Below are 25,090 nucleotides of genomic sequence, written 5' to 3' on the forward strand. Positions count from 1 at the left end.
CAATATCATTGGCACTGCTGTAATTGTATAGTAGAAATTATACACATTTAGTAATAAAATGGCACAGGGGTTGGTCATTTAAGAAGAGGGATGATCTTTAAGATTTTTTTTAAGACGGGGGATACCATCCCCCCTCAACTCGAGCGCTGATTATCTAGAACAAATCAACAGGTCACAGTTTTATTCCAGGTTTTCTATCTTCTTTTAAACTCCACAGCAGCTCTCCATACATCAGCACCTTTCCCCAGGATTATGTCCTCTGGTAAGTCTTCGATTCCCAGCAGAGCTGGAAGGTTTTTCTGCTCCACATGGACCTCTAAGGTGGATCTCAGACTGCAAACAACAGGGAAGGAAAACATGAAAGAACAAGTCAGCTCAGGATCTATTATTCTCTTACTATGTATTCTATTTAGGCTCCTTCCTAGCCTCCCTAGCTGCTGCTTTAACATGAGTGAACTGTGGTAGAGGGGGGTACAACTTAAGCTTCTTTCTCCTGACAGATGGCTGCCTGGAGGGGTCACACTCTTATCCTGGAAGTCAAAAGGCTCCAAATCCCTGAGGGACAGAGAGAGTGCCAGCTGAGACTGCCACACTTTGGTCTCACTAAAGCTGTCAGAAATCAATAGATTCCTTTAGATCAGGTTAGTAATCACAAGCTGACAATAGCCACACTTCCTGAAAACAAAAACCCTCTACAATCTTTTAAACCAGAATCAAAACACTAAATTTTTAGGACCGTTTTACGGTTTTGGTTGCAGCCTCCTCCCAAAACCAAACACACATGGAAAACTACTTGTCATTCAGAGGAATGCATGTTAATTGCTTCATCTTACTCCCAGTGTGGCTGGTAATCTTCTTCAGGCCCGACCCTTCTCGTCTTCAGCAGCAGGATTTCATGCAGCTCTAAAGAGAAAGCTTCAACATCTGTGACAGCGAGGAAAGCTTTAAGTCCACTCCTCTCTTCCTCCGACAGCTTCTGCTGAAAGTCTGAAGGTAGTTTTTGAAACGGGTCCTGAAACCAACAACACCAACACCAACAATTACACCACAAAGCAATACTCTGTTAATTAGACCAGAGACTAGAATCACAACTAAAACCTTCAGACATTGATCATCACTTTCTAAGTGCGTTAGGGAGGTTTAAACCATAAATGTACAGTTCAACATAAAACTTTTGTTTCTTTTTTCCAACAGGCCTTCAAACTTACTTGTTTCCTGTTGATCATGAGCTCTGATTTCCAAGAATTCAGAAGCTGCCAGATGGAGATGCTGTGTTTCAGTTTGCTTTCGCCAAGACCCTGAAGGGAAGAGATGCCCAAAATAAATCTGGTATGTGTATTTTATTCATGTACATCTGAAGACCAACACAATGTCAAGATTGAAACCAATAATAAAGCTGTAGGAAACTCTGAAGAAGGATCGGTCAAGTCCACATTTTTTTCATACCCCTAGAAGCCTTAGGCTCAAAATAATTGCTTAATTTCACCCATATGTTTCTGCTGAACAGAATAACATTAACAGTTTGGAGGAGGAAACTGGGGATGGAGCCTAAGATAAAAGTGATACCTTCTACACAAAGTAGATGTGTCGCACTGCATCAGGCAAATAGTGGTCCCAGCTAGGGCTGCAGCTATTGACTATTTTGCTAATCGATAAATCTGTCAATTATTTTGTTTGATTTATAATCGGATCTGAAAAGGTTCCTTAAAGATTATTCTTTTACAGAATAGACATCGATATATTCTTAAACATATAGACGGATGAAAAGTAATTTTTTTTTTATTTTAAATGCAAAATATTTATATATCATTTTACAAATTTTGGTATAACTACTGCTCCAAGTGGGTTGCTTTGTTAGCTAAAGGCATGTTTTAGTGTCTCTATACTGCAGTTAATGATTAATCAATTACTAAATTAGTTGATTCCAATAATTAATTTATCCGATTACCGTATTTTCCGCACTATAGAGTGCACCTCACTATAAGCCGCGCCCACCAAATTTTGGGAAAAAACCTGATACGTACATAAATAAGCCGCATTGGGCTTTAAGCCGCTGATATCTACTACCAAACCTACAGGGGGACATCTACATATAGCCCCTGGAATAGGGATGAAGAAGAATGCTAGCTCCTGTTAGCTTGTTGGCTAACAGCAGTTAGAGCTTTTACTGAAAGCTGGGGTTTCCTTGGGTCTTTATTTCAGTCAGCAGGATTTGAGCCTAGTCTCTTCATTGGTTTGGCAGCTTTAATAAGCAAATAAATGTCAGCAAATAAATGGCAAAATGTGTGAATTCGGGACATTTGTTCTCCGTCGCACCTGCTGCTAACATGTTCTTGTGCTAATTGAAAATTAGCTCCTAATTCTTTCTTTTCCAACTTTGACTTCGCCCTCTCGTGGTTAGGAAAAAAAAAACAGAGAAGAGCCAAAGCTTCTTTTAGATGCATGGTTTAAAGCAGGGGGGAAAAGTTGCGGCTTATAGTCCGGAAAATATGGTAAATGTTTTAGCCCTAGTCACACCAGATACAAACAAAAATGTTTGTATCTGGTGTATTGAAGCCGGTTTGTTATATTTATTTTTTTTAACCTGCTTCAATACAGTAAAACCACAGGTTTTATAGTTGCTTTTGTCGTGGTCAGCCTAAGGCACACCTGAGCATAAATCTTAATGTCCAATCAGGATCTTGATACAACACACCTGTGAGGTGGATGAATTATCTCAACTCACTAACAGATTGAAACAGAATATCTGAAAGAAAAGGGCATTTTAACGTTCATTTTTAAAGCTACAGTGTGTAACTTTTAGCGACATCTAGCGGTCAGACTGCAGACTGAAGCAACATGAACATCTCCCCCACACCGCTTCTCCCCCCCAACAGTACGGCGAGCGTTACGGGACAAAATGTCTTCCACGATGTCCGCATCACCTACCTTCTCAAGTGATGAGGTTTGTTTACATAGATAATTTTACAGATAGTATTTCATTAGTCTGTGTAGGGTATAGATTTCATGTAGACTTAAGATAATAAATATACCCGTTATTTGTTCTACATCGTTGTGACGTTTTGGTGATCTCGCAATCACTAGTTTGTTGGCTCTGTGCTGCCGTAGCGCAAAGATGTCTGCCTCCATGGCTGCGAGACCCGCTCCTATGTCATTATAAATAACGAATTCTAAGGCAACGCAAATATTAAGGTTAAGAGGCTGAGCTCGTAGATGATGATAAATAACATAGTTATGTATAATATATTACATTTCTGACTGTATATCCCTGTAATTATTACACACTGTAGCTTTAAATAAAACAAAAGTAAAAATAAATAAATTATCCTTTATTAAGTTTGTACTCATTGTACATTTATTTATTATCTTTTGAGAAAAACTCCAATCAGGCACAAGATTCTTGAATTTAAATCTGAATCTCTGGGGGTGAATCATTTCACATCTAAATTGAATTCAATTATATCATGTTCTAAGTGTTTCAAACTGGAATCTATTTTGTACGATGAATGTTCTTTTTATCTGAAATATTTATGTCCAAAAATAAAATACTAGCGTACAGACCTTTTAGATATGGAAGCTAATTCTGAAACTTTCTGGTAAAACAATTAGCTTTTGATGTTTTTCATGCTTCGTGGCTTTATAAGATGAAGATTGCATTATAAATTGCAGTGGAGTAATTGCAGTATTTAGAGAAAAGGTATATATATTTGAGTGTATTGTAACCATAGAAGAAATATTGTGCATGGTTTATACCTTTGCTACAGTGTTTGAGATCTGCGGGCCCAACTTCAGGGAATCTGTGAGGTAAGACAGAAGCTGAGCCTCAGGATCTCCCCCTGCCTTTCCAAGGAAACGAAGGCCGATCTCAATCACAAACAAAGCATCACAAACGTCGGTGTAAGAGCGCAGGACAGTTGTTGTGGCGCTGCTCACCGAGCCCTTCAGGGCTTCCTGAGAGGTAAACACAGAGACTATGAGTAGCTGGGAATGCCGGAATTCATCATAGGGAACTACTGGGGACAGACTGAGCTCCAGCTAAAGAGACCAGCACTAAAAAATGAGACTAAAATACCAATGAAAAACTTTTACCTGATGAATCTTTCCTCTGACTTCAGTTAGAACTACAGAAAAGTCCTGCAAACTTCTGTTTAGGTACCTTGAAGTGTCCTGATTTAAAGTAAATCATACAGATTAGCAGAGAGTTCACCTTTCTGGGACCTGCATATATAGGTTATATGTTTACCGCCTGGATGAGCGGTTTTCCAGCCAGGAAGCGACAGGTCAGCTGGGTTTGGATGGCGCGTAGGTTGTAGCTGCTTTCCGTCTGCCCGCCCTTCTGCAGGGTGTAGTTACTGTTTGCCAAGACCAGCGGCAGCAGCTCTCGCTCTGGGTCGCACAAGGTCAACTGAGTCTCTGATATCTTCTCTAATGGAACGCTGTAGCCACTGAGGAGATAAGAGGACAGACGTCTTTCAAGCCTTATGCCTAACTTCTTCCATTTTTAGAAGATGAACTATACAGAGCTCTGCAAATTGTTCAAAGCTTGGGATATTGTTCTAAAACCTAAACTTGCTTTACAGTTACCTAATATCTAACAAACCTCTGATAACAGAACATTTCATTGGATTGGAGGTAAAACGTCACATCATTCAGGAAATGTTTTTAAAAAAGGCAGTTTTCTCTAAACTAACATCAGAGCAAGAACAAGAGATTCAAAGCTACGTCTTTAACCTTTGAATGAGGTCAGGCTGCTGAAAACCAGACTGCTGTCGATGCAGAACTGACCTGTCCTCCTGGCGGCTCCCTCCTGCTGCCTCCCTCACCAGACTGTTGTGAGTTTCCAACAGAAAGTCGACCAGAGTCTGAAGACATGAACCAGGGCCATGTCGGCAGGGCGTCAGATACTGACTGGAACTCTCAATTGTCAGCTCCTTCTCACAAAGATTTACATCCGCTCCAAAATCTGCAGCTAAATGCAAAAAAAAAAAAAAAAAAAAAAAAAGAAAATAAAGACATGCGGGCGTTAATGACACCGACTTCTTCTACTGCTTCTAATACAAACATTACATAATTGTAGTTTTTTTCACCTACAAAAAAAAAGTATAAGGAAAAGGGATAAAACTTACATTTTTTATTTATTCAAATTCTTTAAGGGAAACAAAAAATTGCTCTTTCAAAAATAAAACATTGCTTTTCTGCTTATTTTGTATGAATCAAAATTTGTCAATATTTAGTACATTTAATAAACAGAATCCTGCACCTGCACTGCAGCTAATTTGTTAAAATTATTATCATCAAAATCAAATTCTTATTTCTAAGATTTTAAGCTTTGTGATATTGTTGCAGAATATGATCCCAGCACTTCTATTCCTATAACAGCCAAAGCAAACACTGGAGACTATTAGGAAAAAATACTCAGGATTAAACTTAAGTTCCTGATACATCTGCACATATTTCATCAGCTTGCAGCTAACATCTATGTTTTGTTTTTATTTACAGGAAAGTGCAAGAAGCAAGCTCAGCAGCAGAGGTGTCAAGTAATTAAGTATAAGTACTTCATTACTGCACTTAAGCAGCTTTTTTCTGCATCTTTACTTACAATGATTTATTTTGGGGGGAATTATTAGTTTTACTCACAAATATCTGTACTTTCTATGCATTATTTTCTCAAAACTGGTGCATACTTCTAACGACGTGACGTAGAAGCTTTAACACAATGGAAAGTCAAGAGCATGAAAACAATCTGTCCGTTCGCAGCAAAGTTTGTTTGTACAAAAACAATGACAGCTGCATGGATGAAAACAGGGAGAAACATTGTAGATAATGGATCAGAATCTGAGATGCAAGACAATCCCCATCCATTCCTCTTTAATAGATATTAAATTTACATTTTATCTTTGTTGTATTTGCAACTTAAATGTTAGGAGTATTAGAGCTGTAAAAGTATTCAGCTGCTTATGCAGGACTTCTGTTCACTGAAATCTATGTTATCCCGCTCATTAGGGCATTTGTTTTATTTGTATCGGCCTTTTTCTAATTCAGAGCATAATGAGACTAAATTAGTATTTGTTTATGATCTCTCTACCAACAGTGAGTAGAACATTTTTGAAAAGAAAAGAGTATTTAAAGGTTATTTTGCTTCATTTAAGGGGCAAAATTAATTTTACTTCTCTATTTAAAGGTATAGAGGACAATCTTTTATTTCCGGGTGCATCACCTAAATAACTGGTCCTCCTATTTGTCAATCATTCTGGTGATATGTTTACGTAAGGCCGTCCTACCTGCTCATCCCCAGTTAGCGATATATCAATGTGTGGTGAGCTACAGTTTCAGACAGTCATTGAAGCTCATCTTTAAGCTTATATGAGCTATGAGAAAAGCACTTTATAAACAGGGCATGCATGAGGAGAAATGGGCTCGAGCACACTCATTTTTTTGAACGTGGAGAGGGCGGAACTTTTAAATAATCCTCCACAAAACCTTTAAGGCCTAAACTTAATTTTACTTCTCTACTTCAGAACAGTGCATTTTTACTTTAATTTAAGTAAAGAATATGTGGAATTTTGACACCTCTGCTCAGCAATTAATAAAGAGCATAAGTTCTGAGATTTATTGTGTCCTCATGTAAAACGTTTAACTCCATTCAGACCCAAAACATTTAGAAAAATGACTAGTTTTAGATTAGGTACTGAGAGGTTTGAAATCCTCTAGAGAGAGCAATGATTTTACATAAAAAAGACTGAATCATGGAAAGAACTGCTCAGTTGGTCTCCGCTCTTACAGTTGTTTGCCACCTCGGTTCTGAGCAGGTTCCACACTTTGATGAATCTCTCCACCCGCTCGGTCAGCACCTTCCTCTGGAACCCTGGGGAGGATGATGAGAGAATAATGTTTGTGTCTGCTCGGGTGGATTCTATTACAGCTGCTCGAATTTTGGTTTACCTGCAGGTATTCGCTGCAACATCTGAGCGACGGTCAGAGGAGCAGAGCTTGCTGTTGTCAACTGAAACACCCTTAGAAGGTCTGACTGTAGAGCTGCCAGTTCAGGAAGGTGATGGAGCTGTCGCACACAGTGAATCTAGGACACAAAAAGAGTCTGCATCAACCTCAGAGGCATTAAAATCAGGATGAGTGACTGATCAAAATTAGATGGAAATGTATAAAAGGCAAAAACTCTGATCGGTATTATTGTGTGGGATAATAAGTGTGTTAGCTATGAGTAAAAAGAAAAAGAGAAATGTTCCCCACCTTCTTCATAAACAAGCTAAGCAGCGGTAAAGAAACGCGCCCAGACATCTCTCCCACCAGCTGAGAAAACCGCTCCACTGTCATCGTCTCCCTCAGCGTCCAGAAGGATGAGCGATCAGTCGGACAGGAAGAGGGCAAAGAAAGGATCACCCCGGGATCCGAGATGAGCAGCATCATTAGGGGGCTTCCAGAGAGTCCGTCATCTGAGGCAATTCCTTCCTGAGCTTCAGCAAGTTTCTGCTGCAAGTCCTACAGCGGGAGAGAAGAGAGGCTTTAAAAAAACTCAGGAGAAAGGTCTCATGATTCAAATGCTTTAAACACTTTACAAGAATTGGAATAATAAACTACAATTCAAGAAAAAACTGGATGTTTTATAATATTTGGTTTTTGAATATATAAGATGGATGGATACATGAGTAGATAGATGACAAATATTTCTATAAAATTGTCTTTTTCCTTTATTTTCCAAACATTTTCACACATCAAGACCTGAAAACATGTGATCTAGACCCAGACTGTTTAGAAACCTTGGATTTTAACACTTTATTTATCAGTTAAATGCCATTAAAAGTCTTTCCTACCTGAAGTACTGGATTAATGGCAGAATCACAGACCAGTTTTTCCCACCGCTGCCGTCCCTGTTTGGAGGACAGATCTGAGCCGCCTCTGACAGAACCTTCATCAATAATATACATGTTTAAAAGTGGATTTTAGGACTTTCTCACTTACATAAACAGTGAATTAAAAGTTGTAAAAACATTTTTACCTTCTGGGATTCTAGACAGGATCAGATGAATTGTAACTGCTGTGTTTTCCATGTTCTGATCAAGAGTTTTCCCCAATACTCTCATGTCCCTGTCCAGGTGCTCCAACAGAAATTGTAAAACACGAGCCGGGCGGGGATGGATCATGTCACCGACACGCTAACATAAACAGACGTGGATTGTCTTTTTTTACCATAGTGACACATTTTAAAAGAAGTTATGAGACATATAGGATCAAGCCTCACTCTCTGGTTCTTTATGGCTCCCTGAAGCATAGCGAGGTGTGTTAGCAGCCGCAGGATGCCAGACTGAGCAGATGTCATCTGTCTTTCAGGGGCGTCAGACCTTCGAATAGCCTCGCCAAGAATGTGTCCTGTTCGGGTTTGATCACTAGCATTTCATAAAAAAACAAAATTTATTAAATGTAAACATTTCCAAGCAGAAAAACTTCTTTGAAAACCTAAAAACATTATCAGCAGAAGGTCCCACCTCTGGTTTGTATGGGGAGTAAAACCATCTACTGGCACGTGTCTTTCACCACCGATCGGAAGCCCACAGTCAGGACAAAATGATCTTACCACTGGCTTTCCACACTATGAGATCAGATGGGATTAAGTGACAGATTCATAAAAGCATAATCAATAATGTAAATAGTTAATGAGGTAATAAACCAAACCATGAAGGCCTACCTCTCCTACAAAGGACACGTGTCCGTTGGGACAGGCTAAAAATACAAATATAAAAAAAAAAACATCCCATTTAATCATTTCAGTCTTGTTTTTTTCAGATTATAATAAATGATCTCAGTTGCAACAATCAGTCCTGAAGGTCGTAAAGATCCATCAATGTCTGGAAAGTTTATTACTTTCTTTAATCTGCGGTCGGTGACCATTATGATCTATGTTGATAATATTTTAAATACTTTTTAAAGTTTATCTGTCTTAACATAATATGGGCTTCTGTATGTCAACACTTACAGTACATCTGGAGCTTCTTCTCTTTGTTCAACCACTGTCTGACCTCACTTATATGATCATCTGGCATAGTTGGAAGGTAGGACTTCTGGGCAAAGAAAAAAATGGAAACGTATTAATAATGTATAAAGTAGATATGCTGGATTGAATAATGGAGCTCATTTAAGCTGAAATAAATGTTTCAGTCAAGCAAAAGCAAGTTTTTCATAAGTTGTTTTTTTTCTAGGGTTTATTCTTATTAATTTTAGAATCTGAAAAGGGATTGGAACTAAGGTTTCATTTATAAAACTGTAAAGGAATTAGTTTGTTAAAGAGATAAACAAGTTTCTTACTGGGACATTCTCAGGCTGAAAGGCAAGCCGATGAAGTGGAACCAGTAGAGGATTTCCACAGAGGAGCACAGAGCTCAGATGGACCAGCAGCTCCAGCAGAGTTTGACTCAGACCCGACAGTTCTGAGCCGATATGAAGACCGGACCGTGGTTGACCGATACGATTATTCAGAAGAGACGAGCAGAACTCCCTCAACTCACTCGGGTTGATGCTCCCGAGTACATCTGTCAGCCTTTTCTTCTCCTGTAAGTGTTCAAAAAGCATTTAAAGACATATATGTTAAAAAAATTTTCAGAGCAAAGATCTAAAAACCTGAAAATAGTTGACAAACTGAAAATTAGATTCCCCTTATAGCATTTTTCTCCATGGGGAAAACATTTGAGCTTTAAAAAAAATCTGCTAAAAGAAAAGTTGGGAAAGACTTTGCAGAACTGATGCTCCTTGTCTATGTATAGCTGGCTGCTTAGGCTGCAGCCAAAACTTTGCTGGGATTTACCATCTTCTCAGAAAGGAAGACCTGGGTGGATATTTACCTGTGTGGAAGGATGTAAAGCAGCATCAGGCAATCTGTAGCGGCTGGTGACCTGTCTAAACAGAGCCAGAGCCACAAGGCTGATCCGGGATCCTTTCAGCTTCTGCAGGGAGAAATTAACGTAACTGTACACAGGCTAAGGATGTTTGCTTCAGTTTGGTATTGATATGGATTGCTAAATAAATAAAAGTAATACACATAGAAAATAAAATAAAAACAAAATGAAACAGTTGCTATGACTGTTAAAACTAGACAGCCTAACAGCTGATCTGTGTGCAGCTAATGCTGTTAATTTCATTACCTGCAGACCTGTAGCCATCCCCCTGACTGTTGGAAGCTCCTCAAATACGGTACTCTAAATCAAAGCCCTAATCATTATTTATTTGTCTTTTACTCCCATTGAGTAAAACTTCTTTAAAGTTAAATGGATTCGCTGACCTCTAATGGTGCAGAACTATATGAAACTTTACACTGTACTGCACACTATATTACGGTTCAGATTTATTTTTCATGGCTTGCCATATACTGTTATTTTCCCTCTTTGGGGATTGTCAAATAAAATCTGTTTGCTTACTTTTTGATACACAAATCCTGGTCTATTAACCTGAAGCAGACATAATAATAATAATAATAATAGAACTTTATTGATATTACATTGGATAAATTTTCCTTTGCATTTAACCCATCCCCTCGGGGAGCAGTGGGCTGTCATCATGGGGTGCCTAGAGAGCAGTGTGGGGTTTAGGGTCTTGCTCAGAGACCCTCAACTCCCACATCCAGACTTTTGGAGTGGGGCTCGAACTCAGAACCTATGGATTCCAAGCTCTATGCCCTATCCACTAGGCTGCAACTCCCCTCTCAGCAGTATGGTTTAGTTTTACACATGATTAATCTGAGACTCCTCCAATCAAATTTGTTCGGGGAAAGGAGGGACGTTCAGCACAACCTTTTGAGCTAATTGTATTTAATATGAAATAGCAGCAGACACTGAATGAAACTGCACTTTTACACTATTGCTGTTTTTTCAAATGATGAAACAGTGATTTCAGATCAAACGGATGTGAAAGCAGCAGCTACACATACATCCTCCTGTCCTATTTATTTTAGTTCGGTTGTGGACTTTGCAGCTCTTCCAAAAATGTGTCCTGCTCTAAACTATAATACTGCATCGTGATTGGCCAATTCTTTTCTGGCTGACTTTAAAATAGCGCGGTGCAAGATAGTTTGTCGTGTGTTTGTGAACTCATGAATACCAGGAGAATTTAGCTTGACAGGGTTACTATTGTATCTCTCTTGTATATTTCTCTGTGGTTTTAGTTGGGTCTGTCTTTTTGTTTTTCTCATCATTATTTCTGTATTTTCTAGCAAGGCAAGGCAAGGCAAAGTTATTTGTATAGCACAATTCAGTACAAAGACAATGCAAAGTGCTTTACATGATTAAAATACAGGAAGATAAAACAGAATCAAAGCAAGTAGGAAAAAATAAAAAATAAGGTTCTCTTAGACTAATGTGACACTGCAGAGCAAACTCAACCCAAATCCGACCTTTTTGCCTGAATTTTCCATAGCAGTCTGACACATTCTATCAGGTTGGTTTTCTTTTTTTAAATGTTTATTTTTTAATTACCTAAGCACTAATTGATATAATGTACTCAATTGCTAATATGCGCACACATATATAAATATACCTCTAAACTTATGAATATAAAAAGGTCTTGAGGTAAATCTAAACGCAGCGTAAATTGGGAGTAAAGCACTTTCCTCTCTAGATTAGTCCTGTTAGCTGCACCACAGCACCCAGTATTCGCACAGATAATTTTCTGAGCCCTGGAGGGACTTTTACCTTTAGCTCAGTCAAAAAGGCGTCAGACCTTTTCCCCAGAAGAACCTGGGCCACAGCATTTCTAAGAGGCCTGTAAGACGTCCCACAGCAGAGGAAGTAGTCTATGGTTTCTGGCATAATCCTCTAAGAGAGAAAATGCAGGGTATTTATTTAAAAAATTACCTAACAGATTGCAAGTAAAGAAAAAAAATGAATAATTTACAGTAAATCAAAATGAAATTATAAAAAGTCTCAGTTCTTTACTTGAAGCTGCAGCAGCTCTGTAGGGAAGATCCACCTCCAGGCTGGGCTGTTCATCAAGGACACGATGCACTCCATCCCAGAGTATTTGTGCAGGGCTCGCAGCAGGTAAACCCTGAGCCAATCATTACCGCTGTACTCACATAACGCTCTCACCTGCCGCAGGTATTCCAGCTCCAGTTCATCTTTTTTAATCAAAAGAACAAAAACAGAACATATAGAATAATCACAACATATAAGACATTATGTGCAACCAAGAAAAAAGACCCACCTTGAACTGCAACCTTCTCAAGTAGCTTGGCAGCAGCGTTCAAGCAGAGTTTTAGCCTGGCGATGTTAAGCAGAAACTCTGCTGGGTCCTCTTGTCTGCCTGGAGTCTGTTTCCTCACCATCCTGCTCAAAAATCGGATTTCTGCCTGAAGATCAACACTTCGATCAACTTCTCTGGCTGCAGAGCAAAGCAGGGAATCCTGAGGGGAAACGAGATATAAGGTGAAATAGGCAGGGCAAGGCAAATTTGTTTATGTGGCAATTTTCAGTAGCAAGAGGATTCAAAGTGCAGAAAATAATAACACAAGAGGGAAAAGTATATCAATGGATACAAAAAAGATGTATAAAATGGTTAATATAAAGTGAAAGTTGTTGATTTAGAGGGAGCATCGACGCAGCAAAAACTTTAAATCTAAGTATTTTTCTTAAAATAAGAGCATTTCTTCTTGAATTAAGCAGGTAAATGAAACACTTTGCCAATGGAAAAAGACTATTAACATTTAAAATAAGAAAATACTACTGAAGTCTCTTATTTCAAGTGCATAATATCTAATGATCTAATTATAAAGGTAAAATGCTCATTCCATTGGCAAATAATTTCACTTACCTGCTTAAATTAAGGCTAAATACACTTATTTTAAGAAGTTGTTGCTTATTTCTAGATCATTTTGGCAGTGTAGATAGAACAGGATGGACCTGCTGGGAAAGCCACGAGATTTTAGTGGTCTGATGTTAAGCTACCGACTGGAAAGAGGTTGATCCTCTGACAGCAGTTAAACCTTTTCAATGCAAACGTACCAAACAGATTTTTACAGTACTACAACAAATAAGTTATCATGAAATGTAAATATAAAAAGCTGATATGTTTTCTAGTGAATGAGAGAGTGCATGAACCTGGAAGCAGTTGACAAACAGCAGGTAGAGCTCTGTGCGGTCCTCTTTGTCCAAAAGGTTATTCTCCAGATTCTTCAGGTGGTTCTGGATGTGAGTCTTTACCTGCTCAAAACTAACAGATGTACTTTTGTTAACACCACTTGTTTTGAGCTGCCCTTCCACTCTGTGTTTGTTTTTTCTTGTATTTAGACACCTGTTTTTGTAGTTTTCTGCAGCTTTTCGCTGGAATTGCCTTGTACATATCTCACCTGTACTGGAGCAGAAGCTTAGGCAGCACCGATCGGACTATTGGACTGTTATCCACGCACTCCATGAAGGGAGTGAGCTGTCTGGTGCGGTAAACATCTCCTGGAACAACAATGGAGAGAGACGACAATTATATTTGCATATGACCTGCTATCTGTTAGTTGACACTGACTCATTCTGTCACTGACCGTTAGCAGAGACAAGCAAAGAAAACAGCAGCTCCACCACCCCCTCTTCGGGCTCCTGCCCCTCAGCGAAACAGAACCTGGACACCACCTCCAGGAAGAAGGAGTTACAACAGTGTCTGATGGCTGATTGCTGCTCCAGGTCAGCTCTAATAGAAGAGAGACAAATACTGTACGTTACACTTTAAAGTTCAACTCAGAACTGATCCATCAAGCAGCAGTACTAAACACCTCATTACAGTCACTTCATATGATTCTCTTCTAATTACTTGATGCTATGGGAAACCGTTGGCCTGAAGTTGTTTGGTAAGTCTCTCCTGCATTTAGGGCAGGAATGTCTCTGTTGTTGAGCGCAGTTTTTAAGACACGGCAGGCAGATGACATGTTGGCAGGGCAGGACACACGGCTCGGTCAGCTCCAGCAGGCAAACTGGACACGAAATTCCAAACCTTCAACAACAACAAAAAAAAAAAGGTGTTTTATTTGACAAAGGAATTCTTTTCCTTCGACATTTTGTCAATGCAACAATACAGTAAAATATTTTAATTTGGGAATGACTATAACTAAATAGAATTCCACCTTAGATCCCTGCTGATGCATTCATCATGGAAGGAATTGAGTATCCGGATCAGCTGCTGCAGCGCCTTTAAGCTTCTCATATCAGGAGACTCCTGCATCAGCTGTCAGACAAATAAACAGATTATCCATAAATGCTTATGGTGAAACAACTAACTTTAATTGTGAAACACTTACAGGTGCAAAGTAAAGTTATATGCCTTTTCAAAAAAAACATTTGATCATGATGAAATGAGGTTATATACACCAAGTATCTGTCCTAATAATGTTTATATTGTGCTTTCTGAGATTAAATAGAATTCCAACATTGGGTAAGATTAACAGACATTAACGGACTTGTGCGGCATCTGCTGGCTTTACTGGGAATTTAAAAAATCCAGGTGTTGTGCTAAATAGAGCCCAATAAGGCTGCAATAACTTGTGGTAAAGCAAAAGTTTGTCACAGTCAAAGACCACCTAATATTAAATAAATCAACTAATCTACATCAACTCTGAGCCGTAGTCAATCCTCCCCAGAGCATAAAGACTAATGAAAAATTGCCATTCCTAAGAAACTCAAACAGCAACACATAATCAAAGTAGGAACTGATCATTCCGTCAATAAATCTATTTTTTATATAACTTGTGCTTAGACGGTAGAGATTGATCCACTTTGCAGCAACATCTGAACGCCTCAGCAGCTTCAGCTCCCGCTTCAGTGAACACCGACGTTCATACTGTAATCTAAGTGTTGGTTGATTCTTATCTTTCTAGTAAAGAAATATATTTTTTTCAGTTTTTTGTACTGGATCTTTGACTTTTCTTCATAATTTCCATAGTTTTCTAGAAGATGCTAATGACTTAGCCATCATAGGGTACTCCATGTTTTACCACCTGTACACATGTGCAGCATCCTACCTCTGATATTATAAATATATACAAGGGACTTCATATACTAAGAACCTGAGCAAAAACAAAGCTTAAAACACAAAAATAACAAATAATACAGCAGCAGGACATGTTAATCTTTCAGAATAACTCTGTGTTCAACAGAAGTGAATTGCTGCCGAATAATTAAATTAAAAAGTCAATGTGACGATGCACCTTTAAGAGATTTTAAACTTGAGCCTCCATCAGACAGAACAAGGGTCAGACTATTAATAGTGGCAGCCTACTGAATCAGAAGCGTTCAGTCACATTTTGGTTCCTTTGATGGTTTGCTGTCTTTGTAAAAACAACTCTACACTGCAAAAAATGGAAATCTAAATAAGTAATTTTTACTCAAATTAAGTGCATTTTTTCTTGAATTGAGGAGGTAAGTGAGACACTTTGCCAATGGAACAAGACAATTTACATTTAAAATAAGAAAAAAACTATTGCTTTGTCTTATTTCAAGTGTATATTATCTAATTATCTTATTTTAGGAGTAAAAATACTCATTCCATTGGCAAATCATCTTATTTACCTGCTCAAATTAAGGGTAAATACACTTAATTTAAGACATTTTTTACTTATTTCTAGATGTTTTTTTGCAGTGTAGAATCTTCTCTCTAAAAAGGCAGATGCTGAACAACTGTTGGACATACGTTAAGATGAAGATTGCAGTGTTTCAGGGACAGATCTTGAAGCTTTGTGTTGTCTGGTTTCATTTTAAGAACGATGTGCTGGATGAAGGACGCAACAACAAGCATCCCATGCCACAGCAACCTGGAATAACAGAAGACGTTACAAACCAACCAAATGACGTCCTTTTTGTTGGTAAAAGCTCATAATTTTACTAGAATCTATAGAGGATACAGTATTTCTATAGTGGTCAAGCTTTAAATATGCATTCTGCAAATAACATAAACTGAAATAACGTTTTGCAATCCAAAGCGTTTTCCATATATATATATATTTTTTTCATTATGTCCAGAACAAGAACAAAATGGAAAAAAGATTCCACTTTTGCAAACTTTTCATAGAAACCGGAGCAATAAATACATGCACAGAATCAAAACCTTTTTTCACAAACCTGATGGAGGCCAGGTGCTGGAAACAAGCTTTGCCGCACAGAGCCCCGTATTTCTGACTGAAGGCTCTGTCCAGACACGGCTGAAGTAACTCCACTCTGCCAACAAATTCCTTGCATTCATCCAGAGATCTTAGCGTTGAAAGTTTGATCTGCTCGACGCAGATACCAAGAGCTAGAACATCTTCCACCTGCAGAATGAAAAACGCATTATAATAACACTCAGATTGGGAAAAAAAATGCTTCTACATGGTGTTTTAAAATGAAGCTAACGAAGGCCGTCGTCACCATTTCGTCCTGCTGGCTCCCAGTCGATCCTGGCTGAAGAACATGAGCAGCTAACTGTGGCTGCAGGAGAAACATGTGGCTGAGCAGGTCCAGTCTACGCGCAAAACATTTGGCAGCTGCCATGATCCAAGCAGGAGAGAGATCACTGGCGGCTCCCATGGATGTCTGCAGCTGCATCAAACAGCCCTGCATGGCTCTGGTGAACACCTGCACAGGATAGGCAAAATCAATGGAAATAAAAATGTCCCAGGCAAAGAAAATACCTTTAGTTATTAAGCTACTTTAGAGGGATCTATGAAGCAAACTAAAGATTCCTCTTCATCCATCTTAATGGATGAAACAGAGTTTCCCAAAATAAACAAATAAGTAAAAAAAGCTTCTTAGTATAAAGGAGGAAACATTTATCTACTTTGAACTGGAACATCTTTGGATTTATGTGTCACTTTCTCTAAACAACATTACCTAAACATATTTTCAGGTTGTTTTTTTAGAACTCCGGGGTTACTTTTTATATTAATATGATAACATTATTGTGTGATTTTTAAAGTTGTTTACAACTGTAAGGTTTGACAGAATAACTAAAGAATAAGCCTGACGATATGACCAAGAATACTTTTAAGATTACATAAAACTATCTGTTTAATGATTAAAAATAAAAATCTTCAAAAGGAAATGTCTTTTGGTCTAAATAAAGTTACTCAATGTAAGAAGATCTTTAAACCTCAAGTTCCTCCTTGGTTTTTATCTTGAAAGACAGCAGCAGGAAGTCATGCAGGAAGAGGAGACCATACTCCCACCGCTGCTCCTCAGGAAGCTGCTGGAGGTGACGGCCCAGCGTGCTGCTGGAGAAGCTGCTCACAAACTGGACAATTCTCTCTGTGTCGCCTTCTTTAGAGACTGTAGAGCAGATCCAAACCAGATCACAAAATGTTTCTGAACGTTTTTAACATGGGACTGTGGGAGCTGGTCTCAAACCTGGCATGAATTCAGACTCCTCCCACAAGCTGTCCAGGTTCATTTTAACGATCCAGCTGAACGGGGCCGAGCAGGGCTGCTCCCCACTCTCCAACAGAAAATGGTGCTGCACCAGAACCTCCTGGTCTGAATCACTGGGAAGTTTTATCAAAGATATACAACTTGTCTTTACAGCAATAAATTGCTCAAATCAAATAAACAGGATGACTGTCCAAAGAGGATCATCCTCTAAAATGAACCATACCTTGGGTTTGATGGGGGTGTTAGGTTTAAAATCTGAGAGTCTGCCAAGATGTCCATCCACAGCTGTATGAGACCTGGGCTGAGTCTGCCAGGACAGAGCAGGTCCAAATTGGAGTACCGATCTATGACCTCCAAGATGCTGGCTAACACCGGCGTCACAGCCGACTGCAGGCAACGCCACAGGGTGTGCCTTAAACACACGAAAAACAGAGGTTTAACAACAAACCAATCCCATCCATACAGACCCGTCACACAAGAGTAGAAAAAAATAACATCAAAGAAAACAAGGGACTCTATAGCTATAAACAACATTAGTACCAGTAGTAAACAATATGTTTACTAATCCAGAGCTAAGTCAGGAGCCTGATGGGAACTTCGGATGGAATTAAATAAACATGGGAGCAGTTTATTTGGAAAACAATTGTTGCCAAATTGTAATGTTTAAACGTTCTATTTATTTTAAAATCAAATTGAAATGTAGGTATATTACAAATTTGTACATTTATATATACTATCCAGATATACTTATGCAGGTTGTACCATATGATGATTTTGGCAAACAGATAGTAACACAGAGAAGATCTTTAAAGATTTGAGAGAATAATATTTTTTATATATCGAAATTAGAGTGGCCAGATTGGCTTTAAGAAAATAATTATTTTTGTTTTACTGTTTAAGAACATGTTACCTCAGAGTTCCTCCTTCCTGCAGAGCCTGTCGTTTCTTCGCCTCTTTGCTGACCCACTCTTTAGGAGCGGGCATCATCTCCTCTCTCTGGGCCAGAGCCTCAGCCAGCTGACTCAGCAGCACACTCTGAAAACGGGCTGCAGTAAGAAGCAGAGTTTGGTCAGAGAGGCATGAATATCAGTTTCAGAGCAACAAACCGCCTGATCACTTATATCTACAGTCAACGTGACAAAATAAATCATGTAAAAATGTACCTGCAGCGGGATTTTCAGCGGATGACATATGCATCAGCAGGATGTGCATACGCTGCATTCCCCTGGATGTCAGATCGTCAGGGTCCCTCAGTAAACCCACAGCTTTCTGGATACAGGACCGAACTAAAGACAGACCGTCAAGGTGTGCTCTCTCCACCTGTATAGTACAATCAAATATTCACAATACAAAAACTATTACTTTATTTTGAATCATTTCAACACAGACATACTTTTCCGTCGCCTCTTGAGTTGTTTGTTAAACTCAGTCCTTCACCTCGTCCGTCATCTCGATTTTCTGTTCAAAATAAATATACATTTGATTACGTATTTTATCTAGACTCTGTGACCATATAACCCAGCGCATGGGTTAGTAACAGTTTTACAAACAGAAATCAGAAAAATGTGTCTCATAAACAGACTGGTTAGAGAAAGTCTTTCAGCATCAGCTTTCTAATATGGGGTCAAAACTGTTGCTTTATTATTTGCAAATGTGTGTGGAGAGTTGTGTATCAGTATCTCGATTTGTGTGTGTGCAGTGGGATTTGAAAATGTGTAAATGAAACTGTAATTGTCAAACTGTAAACTACTGTGTGTGTAATCCGGTTTGCAAATGTTAGTAACAAAAAATCCACAAACCTGTATTCAGATTGACAAATATGTACTGAGATTTGTAAATGTGTAATAAATCCACAAATCTGTATTCAAATCTACAAATGTGTACATTACTCTCCACACACATTTGCAAATAATAAAGCAACAATTTTGGCCCCATACTCTAACCCCAGAATCACCAGATTTGGTCAACAGTTGGCGGCTTGGCGCCATCTACCCAAGAACCTGACCAGCTTTCCTGTTTCTGCTGAAGTACTACAAACTGACGTATGGATTGTTCCTGCATCTCATCAAGGCCAAATAGTAGCAGCTCAAATAGTTTCTTCATCTACAGATCATTCCTACTGAACTACGGATATAATTCTATACAGATATCAAGGCTGCTATTGGCTGCTTCTCTGATAAATTCTCGTCTTGTAGAATCTGTCACTTCAGGTGGACTGCCATGTCTTGGCAAGTTTGATAAGATCTCATTACAGTTTGATGAAATAAAATAACACACATATGGATTCTGTTTACAAACTGTGACCTCAAAGCCTGCACAATATAAGCAAAAAACATGTCCCCAAAACTATCCCTGTTTTACTCATTTCAATTTCAGTTTCAGTTTCAAAGGCACTTTTACTAATTCCAAAAAGAAAGTAAACAGGAATTAAAAATAATATTGCACATCATCAGTAAATACAAACTAAAACAGGTAAAACTGAATTTTATGTAGAGGTCACATGCTAAAGGAAAGCAGAAATGAAGGAAAGTGTAAAATTTTCTATAGTATCAATACCGTTAAAAAGGTTTACACGTTTGAATAATCCAAGAAGTCCAGAATATTGTATGTGAAATACAGTTTTACTTAACGGTAATAGATTTTTGGAATCTTAGGGATATTAATATCAGGTATGAGACATGAGAAAAATGTAAACATAAGGAACAAAAAACAGTATTTAAAGGTGATAAGAGATAAAAAGATGTTATTAAGCAGCTGAAACCCACTGCTTGGAATTTGTGTGAGGAATTTGTTCTTGCATACACGTAAATACAATAAAGACTATAATTCACTGTTCATGGTTTCTGGAAAGAGTGTGAAAATGTTTCAGTAACCCTTTTTTCCTTTGGGAGTATAATATAATCCTTAACATTGTTCCTTATTTCTAGTTAAAACCGAGAAGGTTTTTTATTTCTACCCAACACTGCAGGTTTGATCAGGGTGCTGATGAGGGTTCCACAGAAATTGGACAGGTCCAGACTCATGTCCTCTGAGTCCCTCAGGTCGTCAATATGAACTGAATGCCAGAATCCTTTAAACCAAACACAAAAAAATGAGTTCTCAGTGTTCAGTATATGACTAAGCCTTCACAGCCTCATTCTTTGTGTGCCTCACCTCCTTGGAAACCAATGTACTGAGACTGGCTTGTAATCCTTGAGACCTTCACAATGAAAACGACCCAACAGACCTGAGTATCCCTGGAAGCCATGTAATTCATAATGCAGTACCTGTTGGCATAAATCCTACAATTAAGATCACTCGTGGCAAGCCAAACATGCACTCTGCTTCAGTTATTAACCATGAGGACTTTTACTTTGCTGAGGCGATGAGCTCGTCGCTGCACTGGGACTCCTCCAGGTCCATCTGGATTAACAGAATATGGAGCAAGCTGCCAGCGTTTCGGAGGAAAGTCCTGACACATATAAACAAGTGTAGAGTTTAATGTGTGGAAATTGGAGTGTTTTACACAAGAAGAAACAAACTGAGGCTATTTTATAAATTCAGATGCTTATTTTTAAAACATACCAACAAGTAACTACAATTTGTATGTTTTTTAAACTCTAGAATAACAATAATAAAAATCAATACTAAAAGAGACAAACTTCTATGCAAACTTCTATGCTTCTATGCAAGTCCTGTGCTCTGTCATACCGTATTTTATTGCAGAAAGAGACTTCCGTGTCAAACTGGTGGAGCGACAACAGCAGGATCCGGTCTGTGTGCAGTCCTAGAGCGTTGGCAACAACCCTTACGTCTAACTTCGTCAGCAAGCTGGAAAATGTTGTTATCTATAAAAAAAAAATCATACATATATAGATATATCAAGCGGTGAAGTCAAGAATTTTTGTGAAGTCTTAAAGGAGTTGAGTTGGAGATGTGACTCAAGCCTTACCTCCAAGAATTTGCTGGAGTCCTGATGTGCTTTCAAACAAGCTTCCAGAAACTCTCGGAGTGAGTGGTGATTTTGTTGCTGGAAGTATAACCTCTGTAGTTTCTCTTTGTCCTGATTCGATAACTCTGAATCTTTAAGCCTCACCACAGCATCAGGGGTGGCACAGTTTAACAACAAGCTTTTGGCCAAGTCTAAGACTTCTTCCTCTTCTTCTCTGGCAGACTCATCATTTTCTGTCTGCATCAGTTCTTCATTGTCCAAAGTTTCTCTATCATCCTTATCGTCACTGAAATCCGTTTTTTCATCCATTATCTCACTTTCTTGCTCAGTCTCCATTGCATCAACAAACTGTTTTTGCTCCATCTCTGTCACTTGATCTTGGTTGTCTGGCTCAGGTTGTTTTGGCTTTTTTGGCTCATTCTGAATTACTCCTTTGTATGAGGCTGCTTGTTGTCCTTTTTCTAGTGCTTGTAACAAAGCACTGGCACATGCATCACTGTGAAAGCCAATGAAAATGTCAGAGACCTTGAAATCTTGATCATTTTCATCTTCTCTGGAGAACTTCTTGATCCACTCTCTTAGTTTGTTGAGAATGCGGTGCTGCCATGCCTCTAGATCGGTGCTCCGATCCACTCTGTGTTTTTCCAGCCTGTTGATGAGGGGAACTGGGAAGTGCTTATAAACCTTCTTCTGATCCTCCACTACAATCAGCCGAAAGTTCTTATGAACACGACATTTGACTCTATGGGAGCCGAGACCCAGATCAACATACTGCTGCTTACTGAGGTAAACATAGTACTGGTTCAAGGCATCATAAAGGCTTTCATAGAGATTCTGCATGTTTAAAAGAATGACAGTCCGTCCGGTCTCCATGCAGGTTTTCACTCGGTTGACATTGCGGCAGATTTGGGCATATTCCTGGTCTTTTGGGAATCCGGAACCAAAGACAATTTCAGGTGGTGGACAGTCTCCTTTTGCAAAGACTTTTTGCTGAAGGATATGCAGAGCTGCATTGTTTGTAGTGAGCAACAAGAGATAACGGCTCTCCTCATTGGTCTCGTGATCAAGATTCCTTAAAATCATCTGCAACGTTCTCGGTCGGGGAATCTCTGTCAGATCTTGCAGAACTTCTTGAAAAAAGAAGACTGTGTCAAAACCCTCAGGCTGTCCACTAAAGTTACGTAAAATTACTTCTACAAGCTGTTCTTTGTTTGGCTCTTGTTGTGTGGCCTTCGCTGCTGCAAACAGCATTTTGACCAGGCTGTAGTAATCCCTTAGGCCAAAGAACTGATTCTTTGAGGTCTCATTGCAGATCTTTAAGAAAGCCTTGGCTAAAGATGGGAACAGATGTTTTATTTTCAGGAGAATCTGATTGGAGGACGAACAAATTCCTTTGGCTGTCTCAACGAGTTCATCCTCACTTGGGTCCCACCTGGAGACAAATATTCCACGGTTCATTTTTGCTGGATCAAGAGCCCAGTTGGAGATGCCAACAAACCCAACCTTCATGTGTGGATCTGGATTATCGTTGTCAATACATCCATCCTCCAACAGAGGATGAAGAGTTTTTAGTGGCATCTGTGGAGAATCTTCTGCTAGCCCTATTTCATCTAACACCACCACTGACACATACTCGTCCATGTTTTTGTCTTTTTGGAAACGAGCACAGTTCCTGAATGTTCCTATGATGCCTTCTGGGCTTGAGTGAGGGCTGCATTGGAAGGAGACCATGTGAACTTGTTTGAGTTTCTTAAATAACTCACAGTGGGAGTTCTGGCCTTGCATAGCATCAGCGACAACGGTTTTAGCAAGAGACTTGGAGCTTCCTGGTTTACCGACCAGAAACAGAGGGATCCTCAGTTCAATGCAGACCACCATCAGAAAGACGTTTTCTTTGAGTGCAATGTTTTTGGCAATGGTCTCCCTTGTCTGAACATTTTGGAGGAAAAGATCTTGACAGGTGGAAATCTCCTCTTGCAATGCTGCAACAGAGTTCATCGGCCTTGGAAAGTACATACAAATTTCTGCCAGGTACTTCTCCTTGGCAACAAGAGACGGGTAGTAACATACTCCAACTGCTAAAATTAAGCACTTCAGGGTCCTGTGATCATCACTAAGATTAGTAACGTTGGGGAAAATGTCTGAACTGTGTTGGTAAAACCAAACTAACACTTTCATGGACCTTTCCACATCTCTTAGACTTACAAAACTACATTCATTTTTGCGACTTCTCATATATTTCTGGGAGGCAGCCAGTACATTAGAAATGATGTTCTGGCAGGCTGCTGGCAAACGGTTATCTGAAACCGTCTTCTGGACAATCTGTTTGATGTAAGAAAGCTCAGTTAAATCACTCAGCTGGCCAAAGTCCCACACCAAAGACACCATGCTTGGAGGCAGAGGATGAACTCGGTACACCAGCTGCCTCAGAGGAACTTTCCCGAGTCTGTCTTCCGTCTCATCTGCCTTCACTCGGTACCCAAGTCCAGCGTGTTCCAAGCGTTTCACCATTTCAGGTGAGTGCTTCCTGTAAGGATTACAGGCAGCTATTATTCTTAAACCACTCTGTGGCCTCAGTGGTTCTCCCTTCACTGTTTGGTCACACAGGATTTCCTTGATGGCAAAAATGGCCTCTGTGGTGTTGGCTTCATCAAAGAACAAAATGGTGTCCAGGTGGTGATTCTGCTGATTTTTGTGCGCAAGTTCCTCAGCCTCCCGTACCTTTCTGTAGATCATCTCTGCTGTGGTTCCACCGTGAACTTTAACAAGAACCATGTTCTCTACTGGTCTGTCCTCCCTTTGCAATGTACAGAGGAAACCGACCAGTCTGGTTTTCCCACAGCCAGTCTCACCCATGATCACAACTGGAATCCCACACCTGAATCTCATGTGTATAGCCAACATCTTCATCACGTTGTCTACAGTGAGCTCGTAAGTGGGGTCTGGATCAAAGCTTTTGTCCATAATTCCTCTTTTTGCACCAACAACACAAGAAATCCTTTTTATTTTGTCTGATCGGGACAGTTTGTCAAAGTCCTCGGTGAGAGAAATCCTTTGTCGTTGCAAGCCTTCAAAAAGTGCCTGTGTCATTATGTTTTCTATAAGAACCGTACCACTGTGAGGATCAACTGCCTTGAGTGTGTTCTGGCCGGGGAAGAACTGCACATTAAAGCCGAGGAAAGACATAGAGAAGTGGTCTGCGTTAAAGAAAATGTATGGATGTGATTCATTCTCCCATCTTTTTCGGATTGCCAGACGGGTGAGGAGATCATCTTCTACATGGCCTTCGATGCGAGGAGCGGGACTTTCATCTGATGTATTTAGAGACGGCGAGGCGAAATCTCTCGCCATGAGAATCATAAACTTTACAATGAAGTCCTTAAAGCCTGGAAGCTGGTCAGCAAGAAAATCTGGATCACAGAAAACTGAGTTCTCACAGTCTTTCAGCTGCACATTCAGAAACCAGGAGAAGTTCTTTAGTTCACCCCAAGATGGGTTTTCCATGCCACAGTACCGCAGAAAGAGACGCAGGCAATCTCTAGGACTCCCAACTATGGAACCTTTCTGATAGTTAAATCGATCCAGATGCCTATTCTGGCTGTAGAGCTGTAAGTATTGATAAGGCCTTTGAATCCCCTCACTAATAAACTCCTGTTTATCTACAAGTGGATCAAATGTATTTTTTCCAGGGGAGGTTGAACTGGCCATTAGTTGCATAACTTCCCTTGGCGCTTTGCACTGAATAGTGGGCAGGATCTCAAGAAGACCGGTCCACACCTAA

The 25,090-nt window shown here is 39.5% G+C and overlaps 1 protein-coding gene across 1 annotated transcript in view; it reads right to left on the reverse strand.

The window, feature by feature from the left end:
• Window positions 1-195: 195 nt before the first annotated feature.
• The window catches only part of rnf213b (ring finger protein 213b), a 40,066-nt gene continuing 15,171 nt past the window's right edge, over window positions 196-25,090 (reverse strand). The window contains exons 26-64 of the mRNA XM_038274054.1: window positions 21,310-25,086; window positions 21,069-21,205; window positions 20,731-20,829; window positions 20,532-20,644; window positions 20,335-20,448; window positions 18,772-18,836; window positions 18,542-18,698; window positions 18,289-18,424; window positions 17,602-17,790; window positions 17,358-17,491; window positions 17,104-17,279; window positions 16,383-16,589; window positions 16,098-16,285; window positions 15,670-15,790; window positions 14,108-14,208; window positions 13,798-13,977; window positions 13,532-13,677; window positions 13,346-13,445; window positions 13,098-13,209; window positions 12,205-12,403; window positions 11,937-12,118; window positions 11,694-11,816; window positions 9,852-9,953; window positions 9,319-9,561; window positions 8,990-9,074; window positions 8,702-8,736; window positions 8,502-8,605; window positions 8,258-8,402; window positions 8,015-8,171; window positions 7,830-7,924; window positions 7,249-7,497; window positions 6,943-7,078; window positions 6,782-6,865; window positions 4,786-4,969; window positions 4,244-4,445; window positions 4,090-4,167; window positions 3,754-3,951; window positions 1,209-1,298; window positions 196-1,012 (exon numbers count right to left, since the gene is read on the reverse strand). Of these exons, the coding sequence (XP_038129982.1) occupies window positions 830-1,012; window positions 1,209-1,298; window positions 3,754-3,951; window positions 4,090-4,167; window positions 4,244-4,445; window positions 4,786-4,969; window positions 6,782-6,865; window positions 6,943-7,078; window positions 7,249-7,497; window positions 7,830-7,924; window positions 8,015-8,171; window positions 8,258-8,402; window positions 8,502-8,605; window positions 8,702-8,736; window positions 8,990-9,074; window positions 9,319-9,561; window positions 9,852-9,953; window positions 11,694-11,816; window positions 11,937-12,118; window positions 12,205-12,403; window positions 13,098-13,209; window positions 13,346-13,445; window positions 13,532-13,677; window positions 13,798-13,977; window positions 14,108-14,208; window positions 15,670-15,790; window positions 16,098-16,285; window positions 16,383-16,589; window positions 17,104-17,279; window positions 17,358-17,491; window positions 17,602-17,790; window positions 18,289-18,424; window positions 18,542-18,698; window positions 18,772-18,836; window positions 20,335-20,448; window positions 20,532-20,644; window positions 20,731-20,829; window positions 21,069-21,205; window positions 21,310-25,086 (9,126 nt within the window). The 3' untranslated portion in view covers window positions 196-829. The remainder of the gene's footprint in view (window positions 1,013-1,208; window positions 1,299-3,753; window positions 3,952-4,089; window positions 4,168-4,243; window positions 4,446-4,785; window positions 4,970-6,781; window positions 6,866-6,942; window positions 7,079-7,248; window positions 7,498-7,829; window positions 7,925-8,014; window positions 8,172-8,257; window positions 8,403-8,501; window positions 8,606-8,701; window positions 8,737-8,989; window positions 9,075-9,318; window positions 9,562-9,851; window positions 9,954-11,693; window positions 11,817-11,936; window positions 12,119-12,204; window positions 12,404-13,097; window positions 13,210-13,345; window positions 13,446-13,531; window positions 13,678-13,797; window positions 13,978-14,107; window positions 14,209-15,669; window positions 15,791-16,097; window positions 16,286-16,382; window positions 16,590-17,103; window positions 17,280-17,357; window positions 17,492-17,601; window positions 17,791-18,288; window positions 18,425-18,541; window positions 18,699-18,771; window positions 18,837-20,334; window positions 20,449-20,531; window positions 20,645-20,730; window positions 20,830-21,068; window positions 21,206-21,309; window positions 25,087-25,090) is intronic.

The sequence above is a fragment of the Cyprinodon tularosa genome, unplaced genomic scaffold, assembly GCF_016077235.1.
Source record: "Cyprinodon tularosa strain WSP-4 unplaced genomic scaffold, ASM1607723v1 ctg90, whole genome shotgun sequence".
In the NCBI taxonomy this organism is placed as follows: Eukaryota; Metazoa; Chordata; class Actinopteri; order Cyprinodontiformes; family Cyprinodontidae; genus Cyprinodon; species Cyprinodon tularosa.